This window comes from Balaenoptera musculus, chromosome 2, assembly GCF_009873245.2.
Source record: "Balaenoptera musculus isolate JJ_BM4_2016_0621 chromosome 2, mBalMus1.pri.v3, whole genome shotgun sequence".
NCBI classification, from domain to species: Eukaryota; Metazoa; Chordata; class Mammalia; order Artiodactyla; family Balaenopteridae; genus Balaenoptera; species Balaenoptera musculus.
The window spans coordinates 60,724,354-60,745,543 of record NC_045786.1 but is presented as its reverse complement, the minus strand read 5'-3'; the positions used below and the strand labels follow the sequence as shown (position 1 = coordinate 60,745,543).

Here is a 21,190-nt window from a genome sequence, read left to right as displayed (position 1 = left end):
GCTATTTGCTACAAAAATCACACTAAATTTCCACCTCATCTATCCCTTCCCTTTCGCAGAAGCCCAATTCAACTGCCCAAAAGAAACGGAGAGAAAGTGATGCGGGTGGGGTAGTGGTGGTGAAAGAATGGGGGAGGCGGAGGGGTAGGCTCTTCCCGCTGCCCAGCAAGCCCAGTGCAAAGCCAGCGGAAGAAGCAGGACCCCTCCGTCCCCAAGAGCCAGCCTCAGATCCAGTGCGCAGTGACTGTGGGCTCCCTAATGGCTGTGTTTAACCCCTGGCCCTACTGAATGATGCAGCACCAAGTGTTCTCTCCTGAGGGGAGGGGTTGGGTAAGGTTACTTATTAGCAGTGAGATCAATCATTACCTGCTTCCCCTAACAGTGGAATCTCCTTGAGTCATCAAAGCTTGGGGCTGGTCCCCTGGGCAGGGGAGCAGAAGGTCTTCTGGACATCTGGGGAGCAGGTTCATTTCCTTTGGCTGGGGGAGGCGGAGTTCCCCTTACTGCGAAAGGGCAATGAGGCAGGTAGAACAGCGCGCGCGGGAGGGGCGATGGGGTTCGTAGCGTTGTTAGGTAGGAGAGCCACATCCAGTCCCCAGGCTGATGGCCGTCTCACTGGTGAGGAGTAAGCAGTTCTGGAGGGAAGGTTGGTGTAGCACAGGAGTGAGTGTCCCAGGGGCCCTTGGTCCAGGGAGCCGGGCAGCCAGTGAGTGAGGTGGTGGGAAGGCCCTCTTTCCGTTGGTTGCTGAGTGTGCAGGGCTCAGGGCTCACTAGGGCTCTGGAGCCAGACGGCCTGGAACCAGTGCCCAATTGCATTATCTTCTTCCCAGGCAGGAAGGCCGACGGGCTAGGAGCTGCAGCTGTAGAAAGCTCAGATGCTAGTAGGGAGCTGCAGGGCAGGGCAGGCAAGGCAGTTAGGGTGCAGAATTTAAGGAGGTGTGATGGCAGGAATACTCACATAGCCCCGAGAGCCAAGTGCCTCCTTAATGTTGGCTCCCTAAGAGCCCTGCTGGCCTCTCCCAGCCCTGCTGCAGGGCCCTGAACTGAGCCACAAACGGCCCCTGTAGGCACTGGAGTAGCTCTGGTCCCCTCCTGCCACCACGACTTGCTGCCAAAGCGTTTGGGACTGAGTGGAAGGGGGAGGCTCTCTAGGGAGACTGGGGAACCACCCCTGAGGCCTTCTCCACGCATGCTAGATTGTGGCAGTGTCGGCCCAGGCCTGGGCGGGGAGAAACCTGGAAGTGGGACTCACAGCGTGCGTCCCCAACCATCTGGGTGACCTTGGCTGGTGACCTTTCAGTTTTAATCAAAGGTGAGTCCTCAGCTTTTCTGCTGCCTGGGTGGGCCTGCTCTTGGCCCCCAAACCAAGGAAAATGGGAAGAACCCTCCGTATGGTGTCTAAAGCAGCCTGCAGAAGAATGGGGCAGGCCACGGGGGTCTTCCAGACATCTCTCAACCCCACCCTGTATAGATCATCCTTTGAGGCCAGTTCACACCTCGTCTCCCCATGGAGCAGACCCCACCCCCATGCCAAGGGCCAGTCACTCCTCATTCTGCCATCTTACGGTGGCAGAACCGTGCCCGGCATGTGGTAAGTGCTCAAAAAAAAAAAAAGTCGTTATTTATGTAATAATTTCTTGTGGAGCTCAGAATTGGATCAGTCATAATCTTTGGTCCATACTCTAGAACAATTGTTGACCCATACATAACCCTCTTTAGTTATTTATCATTTATTTTCAATAATATAATGAACACCTCTTAACTGACCACCCAATCTAAGGGGACAACGTTACAATACCACATCTACTTATTTCCCGTTCTCTCCCCCATCTTCCCACACACCCTCCAAGAGGAAACCATTCTCCTGAACTTTGTGTTTATTACTATTAAACAAACGGAAGGCTATAGGCATCCGAAGAGGCAGGATGGCGGCAGGTTCACTAACAGAAATAGCTGTTTTTCCAACCAAGCTGCAACTTCCTTGCAGGCAGTGTCTGGGTCTCCTCCTTTCCTGCAGTGTGGTCAGCATGTGACTGGGCACACAGGACCGCTGGTGAATCTTGGTTGATGGGCTGTTTGGGGTACCCAGAGCAGGAAGGATGAGGACTGAATGCCGGAGAGCAGGCAGGACACAGCCCCGGGAATAGGGGGAAGGGCTTCGGATTCCCTCGCCACTGCACCTGACAGGTGTCTGTGTGACTTCTGCCTTGCCCTGCGATCTCACACAGTGTTGCCCAGGTGACCCAAGTGGGTGGAAATCTCACTGCTTTTCCAGGTCTGAGCAGAGAGAGGTCCACCCCTATCTTTACCTTCTGGGGGTGCCAAGAGCCGATTGCCCAGCTGCTGACCCCTGCCCAGCTGGCCAAGGCCCAGAGCCACACATCGCCTCCGCTCGCAGAATGTCTCCCTGCTGAGAAAGCGCCAGACCCTTGCCCTCCCCCTTCCCCCTGCCCAGGTCCCAGAGCTGGTGTCTGGCACCCCTGAGACCACACTAACGCTCCATACTGTGCGCCACCCCCAAAGACTCCAAGGTACCCAGGCCAGCTGTCTGAGCAGGACTGATCACCCAGCAATACCAAGTACTGGTCCCCAAGATTGGCAAACAAGGCCAAACACTCCTGCCCCCAAGAGGATGGTACGGAAAAAGAAAAAGGTGAGGCCTGGGGGCATGGGGCGTGCACCTGCATGAACTCATCTCTCCTTCAAAGTCCCTTGTTTTGTTTGCTCCTGAATCATGACAGAAGCTTCCTTTCTCTGGGCCTCAGTGTTCACAGCTGTGAGATGGGGAAGGAGGTAGGCTCTGTGGCTCTTCCCGGTGAGGTGTCCTATACTCCTGGAACACATGGGATCTGAAATGCGGTGTGCCTGCAGGTGTCATCAACTCAATCTGGTGATTTCTGCCCATCTCCCTGTGACCCAGAGAGAAACGTAGCTTGAACTGGGTATATCACCCCCCCACACACACACATACACACAGCCTGGAAAGGAGTTTTTGTCCTCTTGTTGCTGGGGGGTCACAGAGGCTCAGAGAGCCTATTGCGATGGCTCACCATCATCCTCCAAGATCCCCCAGGAGATTCCCAGGTTGCTGCCCTGGCAGTGCCCATGCCCCACTGCTCCACCATCTCCCAGCCCTGGCCCAGCCCTCTCCCCCGGCCACAAATGCTCCAATGTCTGGAGAGAAGGGATTTTTGTCTGTTTCCATTACTGCTCTATTCCCAGTACTCAGAACAGTGCCTGACACATAATAGGTGCTTAATAAATAGCAGTGACAGAGCAGCACGACCCTTACGTGTGCTAACTGGCAAAGCTGAACCCATGCCCTTCGCTGTGTCACTTGCCAAAGGTACACAGGTAGTTGCTAACTAGGGAACACCCTCTGTGCAGTTACACTCTTAGGTCAAATAAACCAAACAGCTAAGGGTACCGAGACCCCAGTGCGGTTTCTACTTTATGACCCTTGACTTTGGTGTCTCTGGTTCCTTGCGTTCTCTACCCACAGCTGGCTCCTCCTCTTGACTCCACCCTCCTGCTTTAAGCCTCCTTCTGGAATGTCACACACGTGGGACCAGGTACCCAGCCGGCCTGACCTGGGGGCCCTAAGCTGCCAGCTGGTTCCGGAAGCTCATTCCCACCTGCCCACCCAACTGGATTCGGGGATCCAGGGAGGGTGCATGGAAGCCCTGAGAAGGAGCCAGATTTGTTTTATTTGATTCATAGCTTTGGGAAACATTTTTGATAGCTGGGTAGAATCCCCTATAAGGATGTTCATAATGTACATAATTACATGTCACATATTAATCACATATTAGTATTTCTTTGTGAGTCCTCCATTCATGTCTTTTTTGTTATGGTAATGTTTACAGGTTTCAGTGTTCTTTGTGTATTAGGGATATCCATCCTTTTATGTATACTGCAGATATTCCCTCCAGTTTGTCTTTTTTTTTTTTTTTATGTATTGTGGTGAATTTTGAACCATTATAGAAGTTGGCATGGATTTTTTTTTAATAAATTTATTTATTTATTATTTTTTGGCTGCGTTGGGTCTTCGTTGCTGCGCGCGGCTTTCTCTAGTTGCAGCGAGCAGGGGCTACTCTTCATTGCGGTGCACGGGCTTCTCATTGCGGTGGCTTCTCTTCTTGCGGAGCATGGGCTCTAGGCGCGAGGGCTTCAGTAGTTGTGGCACGTGGACGCAGTAGTTGTGGCTTGCGGGCTCTAGAGCGCAGGCTCAGTAGTTGTGGTGCACGGGCTTAGTTGCTCTGCGGCATGTGGGATCTTCCGGGCCCAGGGCTGGAACCCGTGTCCCCTGCATTGGCAGGCAGATTCTTAACCACTGAGCCACCAGGGAAGCCCCAGTATGGATTTTTTAATGTAATCATATCAATCCTTTTCTTTATGATTTTTGACTTCTGTGTCCTTTTGAAAAGCCTCTACTGCTCCAAACACCACAACTCCTATTGTTAGTACCATGTGTTAGTACTAGCTACTCGGGTTATGAGCTTTAGAGTGTATACATTGTGGCCCAGAGAAAGCACGTCACATACAAAGAACGGCTGGTGAGAGAGGAGAGTAGAGACAGCAGGAAGTGGAGGTGGACGGACCCTGGTTCCATTTCCGGCTCTGTGCCTGTGAGCTAAGCTGTGTGCTCTGGTGCAAGGGCTTTTGTGTCCCTGAGCCTGTTTCCTCACCTATAGAAGGGCCTCACCATGGCCATCATAGCTCCCAGGCAAGTTTAGATGCTGAAACGAGAAGGAACATGAGGGACCATTTTCAACTCGAAGCCCTGGTGATACAGCTGGGGAAACAGAGGCCCCTGGAGTGAATTAGCCCAAATGACTGTTCCCAGCCCAGTGCCCCCTCCTCTGGCCACCATCAGAGCCTCTCCAGTGGCATGGCTTTCAGATCCAGGGGCATCCTGGGGGGTGGAACTTGGATTCTTTGCTTCCCATGGCCTCCCAGATTGCTGGGGCAGAGGAGTGGCCAGGGAAGGGTGGAGGAGACTGTCTTCTTCCATCTCTCCCCTCAGGAGAACCAATTTAAGTCCCTTCCCAATAGACCATTAACTCCTTCACTGCTGGTGCAATCTTCCTACTCCCTCCCACCTTGTCCCCTCCCCCCAGCACACATATCCCCAAATGCCCTGAGTGATGGGCAGTCACAGGTCCCTCAGGACATCTGCTGGCTAATCCTGGCTTATTGAGGGCAAGGCAGGCTGTCTGGAGGGTAAGACATTGGAATTAGCAACTTGTGAGCCTTCCCACATGCCAGGCCCCAGTGGAGCAGCTGAGAGAGCTGTGCTTTGGAATCATAACCCTGCCCTGCCAGTACTGGCTGAGTGGCCTTGGGTGGTGGTAAACCAGCCAAACCTCTGCCTAGAAATACTGCCCACTGATTTCTGCACCGTAGCAGTGCTGCATGAGTTAACAGGGAGTAAACCAGTGGTGTGTAAGTATCCAGCTCTGCTCCTGGCCTGCAGGAGTTGTCTTCAGGGGAAGTGAATTCCCTTCCTCGGGCTCATGTCACCCCTACAGATGGATTTGTAGGACCTCATACTTAGTTTTGTCATCACCCACAGTTCACTACCCCACATGTAACCCAGCTTGTATATTTTCTGTTCCCTGAAGTCTCCAATGTAGGCCTGGGAAGGGCAGGGCATGGAGAGGACATCACTCCTGATGCAGGCACACGCCTGAGGGAAGCCTGCAGATTCCCATCCAGACATAGGCAGGATAGAGGGGAAGGCAGAAAAGTTGGCCCACTGTCCCCCCTCGAGGTCTCCTACTTGGCCCCAGGCATCCCTGGCCCTGGGCCCAGCCTGCCCAGCGGACACATGCCTGCAGGCCTCACCAGGAGGCGCCAGCCCGGCAGCTGGCCTCATGCCCAAAGGTGAAGCATGAGCAGTTCTTGCCAAACCCCCTGCAAGCTTTATCTCCCGGACAGGTGTCCCAGAGGGGAGGCACAGAGGACATAGAGGGTGCAGAGGATGCAGAGGACGTAGATGAGGCACCACTCATGGCCTGGTCTGCCAAATGCCTGGCTGGACTTGGGGCTGCCAGGGAGTCACTGAGAGCCTTTGGGCAACTGCCATGCTGCTGGGCCCTCACTTCTGGGGCCCTAGGGAGCTCATCACAGCAATCAGGGGGCTGGAGCTACCATCTTAGGCAGTTCCTGGGAATCTGGGAGTGGGAGGGACATTAGTCCTCACTGCAAGAACCTCAGGCCAGTTATTAGGAAGGCTGAATTACGAACCGTTCCAGATATCCCCATTGACCAGGTGGGAAAATTAAGGCTCAGAGAGGTCACCTAGAGAGTTGGGGGCATAGCTGGGCTGAAATCTAGGTCTCTCGACCCCTAGGCTGCTCGTCTTGCTGCTAGATCACCAAACCAGATCAAACCTGCTGGGGAGTGAGTGGGGTACGGGGTGTGCGGTGAGGGTGGAACACTGATCTATGAGGGTAGGGGTGGCTCTTTGGCTGCTTCTCCTTCTTTCCCCCTCCACCTGGCAGGGGTCCCTTCTGAGTACTGACCTGCCTCCCCCTCCTCCCGCCCTGGCCTGGCAGAGGAATAGGGGAGGAGGGGGCAGCTTTCAACACCTCTGCAGATGGTGATGGCTTCTGCTGAGTCCTGGGTTGGGGGAGGGGTTCCTCAACCAGAGGAAGGGAAGGAGAGTCTCTGTAGGGCTGGCACTTCTGGGACTGGGGAGGGAGGTGATGTTCTCACCTCTTAATTAGTCATCTTGTTAGGCAAGGACCACAGCCTGTACCAGGAAGGTCTTTCCGAGAAAGAGTCAGACGTGCAGGAAGTGAAGGAACAAACCACAGAGATGGACACGTAGGGAAGAGCAGTCCAGGCAGAAGGGTCAGCCAGGGCAAAGGCTGGGAGGCAAGAGCCAGCTTGGTGGGTGCGAGAAACCACTAGAAGGCCAGTGTGGCTGGAGTGAGTGGGCAAGGGGCCCAGGGATGAGACGAGGTCAGTTTCCTGGACCAGAGTGTATAGCCCTTACAGGCCACAGTGAGGCTGTGTGTGAAACAAGGAGCTACTGCAGGATTTTGAGCAGAGAAGTGATGTGGTCTGATTGAAATTTGTAGAGGATCACTCTGGCTGTTCCGTGAGATGGGGCAGGGCAGAGGGAGGGCCAGAACAAACAGAAAAGAGAAAGCAATGAGGATGCAAGTGCAGGAATTCCATGTCTTGGACCCAAGTGGAGATGGTGAGAAGAGGTCAGATTCTAGACATGGTTTGAAGGTAGAGCTGGCAGGAGATGCCGACAGATTGCAGTAGCGCAGGGAACTGCATGAAATAACAGCCATAAAAAGCTCTTCTCTTTGCCTCGGCCCGGAGGCTTCCCAGAGTCAGAAGCAAATGTGCCCGGGACGCCCAGGCTCAAAGGGGGAGAAGTGTATGGGGAACCTGGACCCTCACAGAGGAAGCAGGGCAAGTTTCAGACGGTCTGGTTTAAGCACTCATCGTTCCATTGGGGAAACCGATTCTCAGAGCACAGCTGGCTTTGGGTCCCGCCGTGGTGAGAGGTAGAGCTGGTTTAAAGCCAGACCTCCAGACACTCAGTGCTCATCAGGACGGAGTCAGGGGACCCAGCCTGCTGGGGCTGCCACCAGCACAAAGCCTGCCTCGGACCAGGCCCTCCTCTTCTCTGGGCCTCTGTCTCACATCGTTCTCTATGGTCTCCATGGACTCTTCCCGCTCTGAGGACTCCCCCACCCCTGCCACAGCCTGCCCTGAAATGCAGGACTGACAGGCCAAGCTTCCCAGATAAGAGGGTCAGCCCCCAGTGACGCCCTCCCCCAGGGCCCCATCTCCAACCTGAAGAGGTCCACTGCTCCTCTCCCAGGGCCAGGAGGGCCTCTCACATCAGCTGGTGCTGATTAATCACCGGGAGGGACAGAAGGTGGGGGGGTGGCCTCCTGCCAGATGAGGCTTAATCTGGGTCAACTGTGTCAACCCCCGGGCCTGGGAATGAGAGCCAGGCAGCCAGTGCCGAGGGAGGACAGGACACCTCAACCGCAGCAGCCCCATGTCCATACCCGGACTCTGCTACCCTCCCTGGATTCCCCATTGCCTCCAGAGTCAAACTGAGCCTGCCCTGGGCCTTGGTAAGCTCCCTCCCTTTCCCACTTTGCTGCCTTGGCTCAGGGTTCTGCTTTCCAGCGTGTGAGTCCACAAGATGCTGAGCCCCTGCACGTATGTCTGCTTGGGGCAAGCAGCCTAGGAGGCCCCGTGCGCAGGCAGGCACCTCTCCTCCTTCCTGGTCCGCAGGGTTTTCTGGGTGGACGATGGATGAGGCATCTGGGAAAGACACATTCATTCATCCCTCTTTAATGCTTTGGGTGACTCCATGGATGTGGAGAGGCTTTGTAAACTATAAAGCGCTGTGCACAGGAGGGACCTGAGGTGACAGCTGGCCTGGGCTGAGGTTGCAGGAGCAAAGAGGGCCAATTGCTAGAACCTCAAAAGTAGGGCAGGATTTAGAAATTACAGGCAAGGATACCAGCAAAAGCAAAGGCTTAGAGGTGGGACTGGACTTGAAAGGTGAAGTGGCCTGTCTCATTCTGCAGGAAGTGATAGATCCAGGACTGGAGGAAGCAAGAGGGAGACAGAGGTGTGGAGTGGGGGACAGAGGTAGGGAGAAAACGGGGTCAAAGGTGACTGCCCCTGTAGTTCCAGACTGGCTGTGGGGACGACAGAGGGAAACAGCCACTCGGAGGGGAACCGAGAGGGGGCTAGAGTTATAGGGAGGCAGTAAAGGGAGGTGACCACACTGGAAGAGGCGCTCAGCCCTGGCTTTCCCCACAGGTCACCGAGGGCCCAGAGGAGCCCACGAATACCTCCCAGAATGTGGACGCTGTCATCAGCCAACTGTCTCCCTCTGATAAGGAGGTCATCACAGTCACTCTCCATGGGGCCACCAACCTTCCTGCCTCCAAGGATGGCATCTGAGCTATGTGGTAGTGTAAGTAGCTGGCTGAGAGTGAGGACAGGGGATGGTGTCCAAGCTGGAGCAGAAACCAGGGTATGGATATTTGGGATATGAGCACCCAAAGGGCTGGGGAAGGAGGGAAGAGCCACTCCGTGATCCCACAACCAGCTGACCAGTGTTTGGCCACAAATCGACCACAGTGGGCCAGGGCCCCTGGATGCAGAGGCCTGGGCTGGACTCACTGGGAGGTGATGGTCAAAGGAAGGAGAAGGCCTAAGGGCTGCTCTCCCAGCCTCTGAGTGCCCCATCTTACCATGCCCAGTCCTGGGGTAGGATCCTCAAGACCATCCTCCTCCTTGGCCCCCACCACTTCTCCAGTCTTTTCTATTACAGGGGCTTCCCTAGTTCCTTCTGATCCTTTAATGCACGCTCCCCTCCAACCAGCCGGAGTCAGGGTACACACTTCTCACAGCCCGGTATCCGAGCGAGGCCTGCCATGCCATGTCCACTTCCCACTTCCTGGGCCTCACTTCTCCTGGAAGGGTATCAGGGGTGACAGAGTCTCCATCCAGCCAAGCTTCTATATGGATGTTGGACATCTACTGAGTCTTGATTATAAAGCCCCGTGCAGCAATCCCCTCCCATGCGCTTGCCATCCCTCAGCCCCTTCTGTAGACACTGGGAGCCACTGGGGCCTCCCCACCAAGCTACCTACCCCTCCCCTCCTCTACCAGCAGCATTCAGTTCCTGCCTACAGGCTTTGCCCACATTTCCTTTGGGGAGTGCCTGCGCCAACATCTGCCGAAATCCACTTTCAAAGCCTTGCTTGTGAGCCTCCTCCTCCAGGCGCCCGTCCAAGTTGAGCTCTCCCTCCTTTGCAGACGGACAGCAGTGGCAACACTGGTCTGACGTACTTTATATAAATGAAGTTATGTGCTGCTCCTCTGTCCCCTAAACTGGGGCTCCCACGGACAGATCCCATGTCTCCCTCTCCATTTCCCCAACAATATGCCGGGTATAGGCCTGAGCACACTTAGGGGTCAAGGAGCACTGATGCAAACACCCCAGGTTACTATGACAACAACCCCTCCCCAACACACACACACACACAGTGAAAGTGGGATAGATGAGGTGCTGGAGCCCAACAGGTGAAACGCTTGTCTCGAAAGCCCCATTTCCCCTGCCCAGCTCCTCGGCCCTCCCCTCCCCCGACTCCATTTCCGTGGTGAAGAAGGACAGGTGGCTGAGAGCAGGCTTGGCAGGGAGCTCGCCTTCTCCCCTCAGCTATTTCCATAAACCAATTATCGCCGATCATCTCGGGAGATTGAGGCCCCGCCTATCACCAATCCAGCTTGGGCAGTGGGGCGGGGAGTTGGGCGGCCCGTGGCTCCTCGACAGAGCCACCGCGACCTGCGCCATCACCCGGTTGCCATGGGAACGCGCAGCGGGAGCCAAGCCGCGGAGCCTGGGTGAGGGGTGTGGAGGGGTTGGTGGGGCGGGGGAGGGCATCGCTGCACCCATCTCCACCCAGAGAGGGGGCAGGGAGCAGGGCCTAGGCGAGCCTGCAGCCTGCGTTCCAGGGCTCCGGGCGGCTGAGCTGCCACCAGCAGAGGAGGTGCTAATGAGATGCAAATGAAAGCAGAAGGGAGGGCTTCTGAGAAAGAAGGCCCAGCTGTCAGAACCTGAAAAGGGCTTTCAGTGCGAGCCCCCAGCCCGAGGCAGGAACCCCAGAGGGAGGACCGAGACCCTCAGAAGCCCTAACCCCTGGAAAGGATATGATATCCGCCCCTCCACCATGTCTGATTCCAAATACACAGTAACAAAACATATAATAGGCATAAGCAAATCCACCAAAGTTTTCATTTTTCTCACAATGAATATTTCAATGCTCAAAATATATATTATATACTATATATATATTAAATACTATTAAATCATATTACATAATATATATTGAATATATATATAATTTTATAGTCTTTCAAAGCATTTTTTTCTCATCTTTTTGTTGCTTGTGTTTTGGTGCCCTCAGCTCCGTCTCCTGGCTTAGTTTCCTACTTTCTTCCATCCCGTTTGTCTCACCTCAGACTGGGAATGGGGTCCTGGAGGTTCTTGTCTCTGCCTAGTTCCCTCCTCCTCTCTGGGGTGTTGCATCCTCAACAGGCAGGCCCATTGTGGGGCCCCAAGGCAGGCCCATTGTGGGAGGGTTGAAGCACAGGCCTGAGAGTGCCCCAAAGCCACTTACTCAACCCATTAGTGAGGAGCAGAATAGGGTTCAGGTCCAAGATGGGGCCTCCCAGGTTTGGGGTGTAGCCACTTCCCTCCGCCATGCAGGCTCTAGCCTTGAGCCAATCTAGTAATAGGGTGTGTCCTCCAGTGGCGACTATGACAGACCAACAGGTCCACTTGGCTCATCTTGTGGTTGGTTCTGCCTCTTTCCAGCTAAGCCGTTGACTTGCTTCCAACCTGACCCCACTTCTCCACTGAAATAGCTGTCTCTGAAGTCACCAGAGATCATCATGCCTAGCTCTCCTTCCAATGGGTATCTCATCTTTCGCGGCCTCTCAGTGGCATTAACCCCTCATGACCACTGATTCTGTTGGCGGCCCTTGCTTTTCTTGGCTTCCAAGATGCCCTACTCTTATATTCTTCTATGTGTACCTCTTCAACACTTCTACCTGGAATTAAATGTTGGCCTGTCCCAGGTTTCAACCCTAGGTCTCTCTTACCTCTCTATACTCTCTCTTCGTGTGAGCTCATCTGTATCCTGGCATCAGTAATCACATTCTTTTGCCCCCATCCAATCCATTGCCAAGTCGTGTCAGTTCCTCTCCGATCTTGAATTTATCCACTTCTCTCTGCCAGCGCCACCACCTTAGGTTACTGCACTGTTCTGCTCTTGGTACATCTAATATTGCCCCTCTTCAAACCCCCTTGAAAGACAGGTTACCATTCGATACTGTGGTGCCATAGTACCAGAGGAACCCATTCTTTGAACCCTTCACATTGCTCTCAGGGTAAAGAGGGTTCTAGGCCCAGTATGGTTGGCTCTTTGTCAGCCCCTCCAGCTCCCCAGCAGCATGACCCCACCTCCCTCTCTCTGCTCCAGCCACATCCGATGGACAAACATCTCTCAATGCTCTGAGCAGACCCTCTTCCCTCCCACCCCAGGCCTTTGCACTCTCCCTCCCCCAGAACATTCTCTCTTCCCCTCCCCTCGTCGGATCTCAGCTCAGTTATCACCTCCTCAAGGAAGCCCTCCCGACCTCCCAGCTCAGGCCTAATCCTCCCCCATTACATGCCTCCATGGGACTGTGTACTTCTCCAGTGTTGCAGCTGCAGTTGCACGTGGTTTATGTGCTTTGATGTGATTCTTGGCTTATTCTTCATCAGTGCCTCATCCCATTGTGCCCCACTAGTTCCACGAGCAACCACCAGGTCTGTTTCCTTCACCATCCTATCCCTACTTTCAACACAGACTCTGAAACATAGGAAGTTCTCAATTAATAATTGTTGAATGAATGAATAAACAGATGAATGAATGAATCTGGTCATGTTTTGAGCATACTCTGTGACTTTGGGAAAGTTACTTTACCTTTCGATGCTGAATACCTCACCTGGGAACCTGTCCCAATGGGCTGAAGAGATGGTGGAGCCAGACCACCATCCGGGAGATGCTGACAGGTCTAAAGTATCACACAGGGAGAGGGGATATCCTTAGTAAGAGTCACAGTGGGCACGTGAGACCTAGCAGAAGAAACCACAGGTCAGTGGAGAGAAGCCAGAATGGAATCAGGAAAACCCAGAGTCTGGCCCACAGCCCCTGATTCCCTGTGTGACCTCGGGGGAGTCGCTGCCCCTCTCTGAGTCTTGGCCTTCCCATGGCCAGGATATAAGGCTTGGCCTCCACGCTGTCGCAGGCTTGCCAGGCTGGTTTGTGCTCTGGCCTGGGAAACAGACTCAGTTCCTTAGAGGCAACAAGAGCCCCAGTTGTACTGCCCAACAGATTCCACACCCAGGTCTGCTGGGTCAGTGGCCAGGCCCAGGGTCTCCCTCGAGTGGTCTGGGCCTGGCTCAAGGCTCTGGGGCCTGAGAAGTGCCCAGCACCTGCCTCCCAGCTTGGCACAGAGAGACCTGTCTGTCAGAGCACAGCAGGGATCAGGAAGGCAGTGGCCCTGACAGGTGGGGAGTACCCCAGCAGGCAGAGTGTGGAGGAGGGGCCAGCCAGGAGACGGCCTGTGGGGTTCTGACCCTTGGCCAAAGGCTGGATGGCTGGGCTGCCAGTTGGCAGCTGCTTCTCTGACTGCCTGCTGCCCAGAGCTAATGAGCAGGGACAGAGCCAGTACTGGGAGGGGAAGGACTGCTTCCTTTCTTGGATAAGCCTGAGAGCCCTGACCCTGGCCCCAGACTGAGCCTGACCCTGGTGACTAACTGAAGAAGATATTGAAAGTAGGGCAGTTTTGTCAGGGGTCCTAGTAAGAAAGGAAGGTTAAAGAAGCTTATATCTTTCAAGTGTCTACCAGATACCTGTCAAATGCACTAGGGGTGTGTGTGTGAGTGTGCGTGTGTGTGTGTGTGTGTGAGATATCATTTAATCATCACTCCGTCCCATGAACTAGATAACATTGTCCTCATTTTATACATGAGGTTACTAAGGCTCAGAGCATTTTTGTGACTTGCCCATGTCCTCATTTTATACCTGAGGTTACTAAGGCTCAGAGCATTTTTGTGGCTTGCCCAAAGTCACAGAGCTAGTGGGTATCCAATCCAGGATCCAGGATTCCAAAATCCAAAAGCTCTTTCCACCTCACTCTCTGCCTTGATCTTCACATAGCTGTTGCCCTTGGAAGGGGATGTTGGCATCAGGGTCCTAACCCAGACTTGCAGAGAAGATCCAGTGACCAGTCTGAAGACCCCTCCTGGGACCTGCCTGCTCACACTTTCCCTTATTTGGCTGTGGGCCTTGGCCAAGGGCCCCAGAGGGCAGGAATTTGGGCGAAGTAGGTGGAGGTCCGGTATGAACCACAGGTGGCCTGGGAGATTGTCTCAGCAGCCAGAGGGTTGGACTCGCAAAAATAACAATAACACTCACAGTGACAGTGGTCATGGGACAGTACCAGGAGTGAAAAGCAGCCCCCATCTGCTGGTGAGTCCCACACTGAGCTCACTCAGAGCCTGGATCTCCAGGCACTCTGGCTCTAATAAAGCAGCCCTGGGAGGCAGGTTGCATTAGCCCCATGTGATAGCCAAGGAGGCCAAGGCCCAGGGCAGTGAAGGGACTTGACGAAGATCACATGGCTGGCCAGTGGGAGTGGAGCAGATGAAGATGACTGTCCCCATCTGACAACCGGCCACTTGCTCTGGCAGAGGCCAAGCCTCCTTCCTTCCCAGCAGGATGCCTGTGGGAGAAGTCACGTGGTAGAGAAGGCCCTGAGAATCCTGGGTCTTATCTTCCATGCAGGGCCTCCTGCCTACGGCGTGGCCTGACCTACCTGCACCTGTTCCAAATGACGTCAGTCCCTTGAGGCTCAGAGCCTCAGAATTTTTGTTCAGTGAGAACGTCCCCATGTCCCAGGGCTATAAACACAGCTGTCATCAGTGCTTAAAAGGAGACTGGCCCGAGACCCCCAGCCAGACTGAAGCCGCAGGATTCTTTCCAGATGTTCCCCCATCACCTCTGCCAAGGGCCCCTGAGGTCTTCTCATGCCGAAACATTTATTCAAACCCCCAAAGCCTGAGCTCTCTACCAGGACTGCTGGAATCCTGGAGGAGCAGCCCAAAAGGACAATGCTTACCAAAAGAAGCAAGTATTAGCGGGGAGATTTCAGGAAATGAGGCAAGCCAGTGGGGGCCTTCCTGGTGTCCTCATTGCATTAGACATAGGCTGTCTGGTCTGCTTATTTCTGAGCATGGACAAAGCTGCTGCTGACGGGGTTCCTCCTCCCTGCCAGGACACCATGAGCAGCCAGGAGGCTTGGTGCCCCCTCCAGGCTCGGTCTGGCTTCGCTCTGCCCTTGCCTGGCCCCGACGGGCTTCAGGGTCACATGCCCCATGGTCTAGCATCTATCGAAGAGAGAGGGAGGCCACTGGCCAGGGAGCCAGGGTTCAGGTTCCAATTCAGCTCCTTCTGCCCTTGTGCTCTCCCCATATCTGTCTGTTCCCATCCCTACACACACAGTGAGATTCCACAGAAGGAATGGCCAGGGATGGCACGGTCAGTGCCTTCAAGGCCCAAGCCAGTTAATAAACACTGAAGTCAGCCGGGTGTATGATGCAGTAGAGAGCTGAATCCACTGGCAAACTTGAGGGCACTGGCTCATTGAGAGCAGCCCCCAGGCACCCCCGCTGATTTCTGACAAGGAGGGAGGAATGCAGGCTTGGGTTGTCAGTGCTCTCAATTTTTCAAGAGAAGCCAGAAATCCAGATTGTTATGTGAAATCAACCACTTTTTACCAGCAGAACAAACACCTCTGCTCAGCTGGATCTGAGTCTCACCTTGTCTTCCCCTCCTGAACCCTCAGCCGGCTCAGACTCAACCTCCACAGCCAGCTTCACCGACTGTCCTCCTCTCCCAGGGGCCACATACTTCCCCACGGCTGCTCATCATTTATACGAGTCTGAGAGGCAGCCCGCCTTCTTGAAGCCCCTTCTTTCTTTGCTTCCAGGACCCTCCCATCCTGATTCCCCCTCCTCTCTCTGCCCACTCCTCTGTGGGCTCCTTTCTCCCTGTACCTTGTGAATGCCCATGCTCCCGCTCAGTCCCCGACTCTCCCCTGGATCTCTACTCTCCTGGGAGATCTCCCTCACCCCCGGCTACCCACCCCAACCCCTATTCTGAAGGCTCCAGAATGTCTAGATCCAGCTCAGGCCTTTCTCCTAAGCTCCAGCCCCTGGGCCCACCGGTGAGTGTACACTCCACCCCAGACTCAGCCTTCCCCAAACTGGCCTTCTCGTCCATCCAGAAACCTGTGAGTTACGGAGAGCGATTATTGGGAGGAGCTGAGCTGAGAGATTTTTAAAGGATGATCCTGCACAGTCAGCAGGCAGCACAGCCAGGACTCAGACTCGCAACCCATGCGCCTGAGCGCTAATCCAGTCTGCCTGGCCCGGGAACGCTCCGAAGGCTGAGCGGTGGTTTTATCTCTGGGCAGGGCAGGCTGTGGCCTCCTCCTTCCCTGCTCCCGCCAAGGTAGAGTTAGAGGTGCGGCTCGCCCTGAGGGAGGGGAGGGAGTGGTGGTCCCCCATCAGCCCCTCTTCCTCCCACCACCACCCCGCCGTCTCTCATTTTCTGGCTTCCCAGGCAGCCCCAGGGCCTGTGGGGAGTGCCGTGTGCATGCTGCGGCGTTCTGTGGATGTTCAAAAGCAGGGCCTGCGCGGCCGGACCGTGACTACAGCTGCGGCAATCAGGGTGGTCAGTGTGGCCAGGAGGACCAGACCCAGGATCCAGCCGCAGGGCCCCAGGCGGGGACAGAGAGGCCAGGACCCAGGCTGGACCGAGGGTCTCAAGGCCCCAAGGCCCCAGAATCTCAAGGGGCCCCAGTCCCCACAGCTGGGCTCTGCTTCCCTGCTTTTGAGGACATGCGTTTGGACTAGAATTTGGAATCTGAACCTTCCTCCCAGCCCAAGAGCTGCTTCCAGGGCGGTACTGAGGAGATGCCACCATTTAAAGTGGGGTCCCAGCAGTCCGGACTGGGGGCTGGCCTAGCAGAGCTGGAGAGGAGGGACTACCTCTGTCTCCACGTGGTTTTCCAAGGGTCACGCCTTCCTTCACTCAACAAACACTTGCTGGGTCCCAACGTGCCCAGCCTGGGAGCCGGGAACAGCTACAGCAGGAAAAGGCAAATCCCTGTCCTCCAGGAGCTCACAGTCTAGTGGGAGGAGGGGAGTGGTGGTAGACACTGCTCACTTGTCCTACGCCCACAATCTCCCAAGGCAGAAGGCAGCTGAGCAGGTCCCAGGCCCCAGAACTTGGGTACCAGGACCCCTCAGGGAGGCTGTCTCTTGGAAGGGGGCAGGAGGTAGGGCTCTGTGTCTCAAGTCATTCTTCTGAGGTTGGGAAGTTCACCTGTATGTCTGCCCACATTCCTCCTGCTCTAAAGCTGCATCCATGAGAAAGGGGATACTCAGAAGAGGGAATGTTCAGAGTGACTTATCAAGAAGAATTCCAAGTCATGGTGGATCTCACAGGGTTGTCCCACCCAGGGCTGTCCCTTGTCAAGGGGACTGTCCTTCCATCCCCTAGGGCTATGGTGTTGACTGACAGCTGGACCCTCTCTCCTCCGCCTCAGAAGATGGCTCCCAGGTCCCCCCACCAAGCTAGGCCACAGGGTAGGCCACAGCTAGATATTCAAAAGGCTGGCAGATGGCACAGGCAGGGGCCCTTCTTGGCCCCGTACCATCTCCTGCCTCAACAGAGAAAAAAAGGGCTCTCTGGAAAACAAGGAAATGCTCCCCTGGAGAGGATAAATGATGTGACAGTGCCTGACAGACTGGGGCTTGAGTCTGACTTTGGACCAGTCACAAAGCTCTGTGGGCTCTGGTTTTCCCCTGGACCATATGGAAAGACTACCCTTGCCCTGCTGCCTTTCTGAGATGCCATGCGGAGGGGTGCCTGTTGACCAGAAGGGGCTCCCCTGAGAACAGCAGGACTATTTCAGATGATGTGTGGGTAGAGATGTGGGGAGCATTCTGGGTTTTACAGAAAGATTTTTCCCTTTGCCAGAGTGCTCATCTCAGAGTTTCTTGGAAGGTGCCGTTTCTGATTTCTAGAGCAGTCCCCGCTCCCTGCAGGAAAGTGCAGGGGAGGAGCCACACCCATGTGGTTGCGGAGATGGCTGGCCTCCGGTTTACACCCCCGTTACACCTCAATTCTCTAAATTGAGGCCCGCCTGTAGTGGTGTAGCACCATCAACAATTAGTGATGGTTCATTTGAGTCCAATTAATAAATGAAACCCAGGATGAGAGCCCATCGCTTTGCTGAGAATAGCAGCCCCGCTCATGCCTTTAAGTGGCAGCCTCCCAAGAGCTCAAAACCCACAAGGACCAGATGCACTGGGGGCTGGGGAGAGTCAATCATGGAGTGGGGGGTGCCATGGATGGGCTGTTGTCTGGTGAAGTGGGAGAGGCGAGAGAAGAGAGCTTCAGACCAGACACTCCCTGCCTCAGATCTCAGCTCCTCCTTCATGGAGCCTCAGGCCTCATCTTCTTGCCCAGCTATGCCCAGCTATCCTCTGGCCTTGTGACGGCCAGGGGTTTTCCCTCCTGCCTGTCTGGCCTCAGAGGATGACGCGTTTCGGTGTGGAGAGAAGGGGCTGGAGAGGGAATGAGGTAAGGGAGGACCACAAGCCTCGCTTTCCTCTCTGACTACTCCAACCCGTGCTCCCAACCCACCCACCCTAGATGGACCAGCCAGCGCCTCCCCAGAGCTGCCCATGAGCTCATGGCCCCTCTGAGCCTCAGGCTCTATCCTCCGACTGGGAAGGTCCTCCTTTCCATCTATTCAAACCCTGCTTCCTCCAGGAAACATTCTTTCCCTGGTCCAGCCCAGGCAGGGTCAGCAACACAAGAATCCAGCCTTTGACCAGCCTGTTCAGATGACCACCTCTGCAGAGGCCAAGTCTCCTATCTTGTCCCTGTTGCACAAGGCTGGGCCTCTGGGGGAGGAGGAGGTCGTGGGGTTTTTCTGTGCCTTCCAGGGATAGAGGTAGGCCTGTGACCTGGGAGTCTGGATGCCTCTTAGACTTCAGGAGGATGAGGGAGGCTGGCCTTCCTGGCTCAGAGACCTGCATGGAGGGTCCAGGTAGAGCGGAATTGCCCTGCCTCCTCAGGACAGGATAAGGCCCAATCATGACACACCAGCATCTGGCTGGCAGGAATCTTTTTTTTTTTTTTTTTAATATCTTTATTGGAGTATAATTGCTTTACAATGGTGTGTTAGTTTCTGCTTTATAACAAAGTGAATCAGCTATACATATACATATATCCTCATATCTCTTCCCTCTTGCGTCTCCCTCCCTCCCACCCTCCCTATCCCACCCCTCTAGGTGGTCACAAAGCACCAGCTGATGTCCCTGTGCTAGGCCTGCAGGAATCTTAATCTGAACCTGTTCCCCCACCTCCCTCTAAGTTTCCCTGTGAGAGAGCAGCAGGGCTGTGGAGGACAGGTCAAAAGGTCACAAGACCTCTTGTTCTGCCACCCATCCACCTAAAGGTTCTGCCCTCCGTCATATCCTTCTCCATCTACCCAACCACCTCTTTCCCCAGGGCTTCTGGGAATATCCCTCTGGTCTTTCAGGATTCAGGAGCCTGCCCAGCCAGGACCCCAGCAGCCAGAACAGACCCAAATTGGGGTGCTCCCCTTTCCCATGATCTTCCAGGGGCTGCCCTGGGATTGGCTCTCAGGACAAGACTGGTGGCCTGCATCCTTCCGAAGCCCTGCCCAGGAGGAGGCCAGACCTTGACAGTTGTTCGTGCTCTGATGCTTTGAGGAATGTGGAAGACCAAGAGGACAGGCAGAGCAGGAGGTGGGCTTAGAGACCGCGGAGGCAGCTTGAGGGCTGGTAGACTGGGGGCTGGGTACAGAGATCAGGTACAGTGTGGCACACAAACCTCTCTGGGGCATCCTGTGCATGTGTATGTGTGTGTATGTCCGCACACATCCGTGCACGCACATATGCGCTTGTAATGGGGGAGGGGAAACAGAGGAGTGAGGAGAGACGTCCTGGACACAGGGACAGTGGCACACAGGTTCCACCCGTGAGGTGTGTGCCCTAGGGGGCGTTCAGAGGACAGTGGAGGGTGGGGAGTACCTCAGGAGCTTGCCCTCTTTCTCCATCAACATCCTGTGCGTTTCCGGTGCTCACCTCCACTCACCGCTGCAGCCCCTGGGAACCAGACAACATGTTCCCCTTAGTTCTGACCTCACAGAAGGAAAGCTGAGTCCTTCTCCCCTCCCACTCACAGCTGTGCTCGGGCCTGGCTGGAGTTTGTCAAACGTACACACCCCTCCCCCCAGTGCCCTGAGGTGTGGGCTGGGTTGAGGCGGGGGTTGCATTGCCTGCACCTTTGGACCCAGGACTACCACACTGTGCCTCTGAGCCCAACCCCGGTTCCATCCTGGGGTGGCTGCCCTGCTCCCATGGCTGGAATAAGTCTGAGCCTCAGGACAGCGGGCAGCACCTGGCAGCTCCTCCCGGGCCCCTGCTGGAGCCAGGCCAGGGCTTTAGGGACAGGGAGGGAGGATCTCAGGCTTGCAGGTGGCTCTGTGGAGGCAGGTCCCAGAGAGGCCCCCTGGGCTCTGAGACTGCACTGGGAGACCCGAGCTCCATCAGAGGCCTGGGGGACCCTAGAACTCAGCTTCTCTTGTGCCAGCAAAGGGCACAGAATGGGGGCTGAGAGCAGGGAGTGAGCTGCTTCCCTTCTCCAATTCTGTGAGGAATCAGAGGCCCCTCTAGCTCTCGTTTCTAGAATAGCGTCAAGGCCCAGAGGAGTCAGCTGTGCCAGGAAAAGCCATTACTCTGACAGCCTCCCTCCACCTGCTAAAAGCCTCCCTCTTTCCCCTGGGGCCTCACCCCTCCAGAGTTATTTCTTCCCTGCTCACCTAGCCCTGTCCGACCTCTGTGGTGTGTGTTGAGGGAAGTGCTTGCTTAACTCTTTCTATGCCTGAGCGAAGTCAGCACCAGCAACGTCCCTTAGCCTTGTCCATTGCCCTTCCCTGTCTCTTTCCACCTGGAATTCCTCCTGCCAGATGCCCAGGGGAGGGGACAAGGGGCTGAAGACATCAGGAGAGTGGAAGACAGGCTGGCAAGTTGGGGTCCTGGGTTCCAACCTGAATTGTGTCACTGCACTGCTGCGACTTAAGTCCATCGCTCACCCCCGAGTCTGTCCTCTCCTTGCACCGGGAAGCCCCCAGGGATACAAACACCACGTGCCCTGCAGGAGCAAGCTTGCTGTTAGGGTGTAGAAGGTCTGACATCCTCCTCACATGCATCATTGCAACAGTCTCCGCTTAGTGCTTCTGCCTTTCCGCTGCGCTCTGCCCTCTGTCCTCTGTGGAGCCCAGTTCCTGCTTCCCAGAGGAAGGGAGGTGTGGAGAATGAACAGAGCAGGTGGAATGGGAGCTGGTGGGAGGCTGCCAAGAGCTCTGAGGCCTCTGAACTTGGGGGCGGCTGTCAGAGGGGGAACCAGAGCAGAGTGGCAGGTGGAGGGGTCCAGGTCGCACCCCTCTGTTAGCAGAGGTCACAGAGCCGGGAGGA

General features: G+C 55.3%; 1 protein-coding gene across 1 annotated transcript in view; it reads left to right on the top strand.

The window, feature by feature from the left end:
- The window catches only part of CCDC33 (coiled-coil domain containing 33), a 115,910-nt gene that overhangs the window by 15,493 nt on the left and 79,227 nt on the right, over positions 1–21,190 (top strand). Inside the window, 2 exon segments of the mRNA XM_036841992.1 lie at positions 8,828–8,947; positions 10,287–10,404. Of these exon segments, the coding sequence (XP_036697887.1) occupies positions 8,828–8,947; positions 10,287–10,404 (238 nt within the window).